General features: G+C 43.5%; 1 protein-coding gene across 1 annotated transcript in view; it reads right to left on the bottom strand.

Annotated features, from left to right (window-relative positions):
* Positions 1–3,725: 3,725 nt before the first annotated feature.
* The window catches only part of LOC102197190 (leukocyte elastase inhibitor-like), a 3,753-nt gene continuing 2,638 nt past the window's right edge, over positions 3,726–4,840 (bottom strand). The window contains exon 2 of the mRNA XM_005755457.2: positions 3,726–4,267. Coding sequence (XP_005755514.2) covers positions 3,857–4,267 — 411 coding nt within the window. The 3' untranslated portion in view covers positions 3,726–3,856. The remainder of the gene's footprint in view (positions 4,268–4,840) is intronic.

The raw sequence follows: 4,840 nt of genomic DNA, 5'->3' as shown, positions 1-4,840 counted from the left end.
TCGCTTCTTCAGAGGGATCGGCGCAAGAGAGGCCAGGAGAGACAAAACAGTAGTTAAGTGATACTCTGAGGTACGCCCACCTGTGTGGGCCCTCCTCAGGATAGGTCACCACGGGTCACATGACAGTGTCCCTCCCGTGGTGCATTCACAATCACCTTCTTAATCATGTACATTCTATTTCCCCACAGGCTACAAAACACATTTCACAACACATAAGAAAAGGACAGATGTAAATTCTCAAAAATAAAAACCATTTAAAAACAACCAATCCTCTAATAAAAACTTTTATTAAAATCATCCTAAAAAAAGAAAAGAAGAAGGAGGGAAGGATCTCCACCCTCTTCTGAGGACCTGCCTGGCAGTCAGTGAAGAGCTAACATGATTATCCCTTACATTTCGACATAACCCATCAGGTAGAATGCCCACACCCTCAGGAATCGGCCATTCAGGCTACTTACTATTTCCTGCAGGGGCTATTAAAAAGGTTTCAGGCCAACTTTATATCAAGGGTCCTTATTAAGGGTAAGATTAAAGGCTTTATTATCCAATTTCGGTTATCATGCCTTTTATCTCCGCAAATTAGCTTTAGAATAAAGAGGCCTTAATTTTAAGTTGCATATCATATGCCTCTTATGGTTAAGGTTAGGGCTCCCACCCTCACGGGTTAAGTTTAGGGCTACTGATCCTGGGTCAGGATTAATATCTCGGCCCTCTCAAGGTTAAGGTCAGGGCCTTATGCCCAGGTCAGGTTTTCAGGACCTGATTGCCCTGCTTCAATGGGTTTAACATAGTAAATCATGTCCATTCAATAATGTCACCATATAAGATACACAGCATCTATACTATATGTGGCAAGGTCAAAGATCAACGAAACACATTCTCTATTAAAGTTCATTTCAGATCAAAATCAGGAGGGGTCCAGCATAACAGACCCCTAGCACAGGCTGGTTAGGTATTAAGAAATTATGGCTCAGTTATCTCCATTTGGAGCTCAGGTGCACGGTCCGAGCGGCCGACTGGACCCTTATTCTCTTTATGATCTCCTAGTGTTACATATGTGCTTCTCCTCTGCTTTCCATTGTATGTTAAGGCCTGGTAAACATCCCACATGATAGCATATAGAGAGGATGCAGACTTATAATCCCTGTTTTGATGCACTTATCAAGGGAAATGGCCACAAGTGCTCAGGTCAAAATAAAAGAATAAAAAATTAAAACTCAACTAATCGCCAACAGGCGATCAGATCTTCCCACACCTCCATAGGGGAAATCTCACCCCATTTTTAAAAAAAATTTATTTATTTAGTTTTGATAACACTTTATTTGGTTTGTGTTTAGTAAATGTGAGAGTCATGCAGCTGTTAGCAAACACAGCAAACACAATCAATTAGTTTTAAACTCTTTTATTTACACATCCATGTTAGTAAGTACTTGGAGGTCAAGGAAGATCTGCTGACCTGTCGGTGTCTCGTCAATCTCCCACTCCCTTATTCGGTCTGCCAATCCAGGGGTACTGCCCCTGATCTCCACACAGCATCGTAGAGGCGTGTCAACCAAGACAGCCCTACAACATCCAGAGCCTTCAGGAACTCGGGGCAACCCTCATCCACCCCAGGGGGCCTGCCACCAAGGAGATGTTTATTAAAATGACCTCACCCCTGGTGATGGACGAGTCATCCTCCTCAACCCCAGACTCTGCTTCCTCTACAGAAGACGTGCCAATGGGATTAAGGAGGTCCTAGAAGTATTCCTTCCACTGCTCAACAATATCCTTAGCTGAAATGAGCAGCACTTCACCTGCACGATACACAAGGCAGGTAATACCCCCCGAGTTGCCTGACAATTTGACAGAATCTGTTCGAGGCAAACTGAAAGTCTTCTTCCATGGCCTTTCCGAACTGCTCCCACACTAGAGTTTTTGCTTCAGCCACTGTCCGAGCTGTGTTCCGCTTGGCCTGAAGGTACCCATCAGCTGCCGTCGAAGTACCACAGGCTGACTAAGCTCAATAGGACTTCTTCTAGAGCCCGATGGTTCCCTTCACCTCCGGTGTCCACCATCTGGTTCAGGGGTTGAAGCAGCTTCAGCAATGGAGATGCTGAACATGGTTCATTCAGACAGAATGACCCCAGTCTCCCTTGGAATGCTGTTAGAGCTCTGCCGGAGGTGGGAGCAGAAGATCTTGCAGATGGGGGTCTCTGCCAGGCATTCCCAGCACACCCTTACTTTACGTTTAGGCACTCCAGGTTTGTCCAGCATCCTCCCCCACCACCTGATTCAGCTCAAAGCCTGGTGGTGATCATTTGACAGCTCAACACCTGAGTTTGCCCAAGTGTCCAGAACATGTGGCCGCAGATCTGATGATACAATTACAAAACTGACCTGCAGCCTGGGGTGTCCTGGTGCCGCGTGCACTCATGGACACCCTTCTGTGCAAACCACAGTTTGTTCATAACTAACACCATGTTTGAACATCACTCCAGTTCAGATCTGGCAGGCCGTTCCTCCCAATCGCACGTCTCCAGTTATCACTATCCGTGCCCACATGAGCTTTGAAGTCTCCCAGTAAGATGACCGAGTCCAAGAAGGCCCAGTACTCTGACCTATCATTTGGTATATAGCCGCAGACAACAGGGACTTCCCTACAGGTAGGCCCATGTCCCTTTTTTGGACTAAGGCCTGGCCTCGAGGTGCTTGCTCTCGGACACCCCACCTGGACCTGGCTCCAGGGCAGGGCCCCAGTAACCCTATCCCAGGCAGGGTGAAATGTTCCCTGGATCCTCTACTGATAGGGGCTTTTAAACTGCTCTTTGTCTGGGCCGTCACCTAGGATCAATTTGCCATGGGCAAAAGCCCCCCACAACATAGCCCCTGGGGTCCTTGGGACACACAAACTCCTCCATCAATATGGTAGCGATCCACGGAGGGGAATTATTATACATACATATTTCATACAATGACTCATATATAACATTCAATTTACAAAGTTTCAACATTGAACTTGTCAGTGGTAGCATTTCATTTTTGAAAACATTGTGTCATGTGAACTGTAAGATGTTTTAAAAGCATATGAAGCAAAAGAGATAAGTTGATGGCATTTGAAAATGCATCATTGCCTTTCAAAGCGTGTCTTTAAGGACCGATCAGGTCCCACCACAGGTAACTGATGATGTCATTTATACCTGCGTCCATGCAGGCCTGAGTATCATTTGAGAAAAGTTGATACTGAAAAGCAAAAGCAGTTCAGTTAATAAGATATCAGCGAAGTCTGTGGGGCTCTGTTGTGAAACAGATCAAGAGAAATGGTGTTAAAACCTGTGGTTAATTTAAAATGGCAAGTTCAAAACTAAATCTTGAGCGACTATGTAAAGTGTAAACAACTGCAATGAGGTCACCATATTTTATTCTTAGTGAAACGAAAAACATACGAGATGTGTTAACTGAGAAAAATTGATTTAATTTTAAGCAAAAAGGGCCTTTTAAATATGATGGCAACATATCTCGAAGTTGGCACAGAGTCGTGTTTGCTACTTTGTAGCATTCCCACTTCTTTTAACAACAGTCTGTAAACATGTGATGAGAGCAGCTGCGAGATTTGTCTGATATTGGAATCTGGCTACTCATAATAGCTGCACAACACAGTATCCATGTTCTCAAAGCTGCTAGATCTCGTGCTTGTACAAATACCATCTATTTAAAACAAACAAAACCCCAACACCCCACCCCCATTTTTTTTTTTTTTAAATGAAAAATAAAGTTTCATAATTAGCAAAACATCACAACACTCCATTTACTTCATTTCAGAGATTTTTTTAATTTTCATTTATATTGCAACATCATCTTCCTCTGCTGCTTCTGTCTACTCAGGAGATGAGAATCTGCCAAAGAACAGGATGGACTTGGTCTCATTATATCTGATGAAGAAGAGGAAGGGGTGATCTGCTGTGAAGTGTGTGTCCGGTATAAAACTCTCCAGCTTGATCATAGCACCTGTGGCTGCAGTGGCCTCTGTGCCCTCCTCGTTCACCTCTGCAAAGACCTTGTGGGCCATCGTAGACAGGAAGAGCCCAGGTTCACCGTTCATGCCAGACAGGTCAGCCCTTCCTGCACAGAACACGTCCTTCATACCCAGTTTAGCCAGAGGATCATTCAGTTCGTAGTCTTCCTCCAGCTTGAACTTTGGCAGGTGAAGGACAACTTCTGAATGGGTGCTCATGTTTTTCCTGTCGGTCCATTCATTCAGCCTCTCCTGTGTTAGCTCCTTCTCCAGCTGGAACACAGTTAATACATTTTGTCATATTTCTTTTGCTCATATTTAAATTCATTTTATCCATGAAATCAGAAGCAGTCTGTTAAATGATCAAATTTAAGTAAACAGAAGCGAAGCATTTGTGTAAATGACCTAATTTGGCCAGACATAAGGACATGTATATTTATATAGGCCAATTTCCTTCGGGGTCAACCTTCAGGATCAATAAAGTTTTACTGAATTGAATTGTTTTGGAACTACTTTGGTTTTATTTTGAAACAGGAAACTAGCGCAAAACACAAGATGAAGGTTTGTTAATAACGTGGGTTTTACAATATGGCCTTACGAAGACAGATCATCATTTTGTCTGTATTAATTAATACCCGGCTGACAGTGGCACGAGTTTTGTTAATGTTACCTTTAATGTAATAGGTTATGTGCAATCAAGATGTTGTTTAGAGTTTTTGTAAGCTATTAAAGTAAGAGCAAAGCGGTTGAACTGAAGCAATGTCATAAGTAGGGATGGGTATCGTTTAGGTTTTATCCGATACCGGTGCCAAATCGGTACTTTTGAAACTGTGCCGGTGCTCAAAC

Source organism: Pundamilia nyererei, unplaced genomic scaffold (assembly GCF_000239375.1).
Source record: "Pundamilia nyererei isolate P.nyererei 1_Seehausen unplaced genomic scaffold, PunNye1.0 scaffold01554, whole genome shotgun sequence".
Lineage (NCBI taxonomy): Eukaryota > Metazoa > Chordata > Actinopteri > Cichliformes > Cichlidae > Pundamilia > Pundamilia nyererei.
The sequence above is the reverse complement of the archived record's forward strand: the minus strand, read 5'-3'. Positions and strand labels throughout refer to the sequence as shown.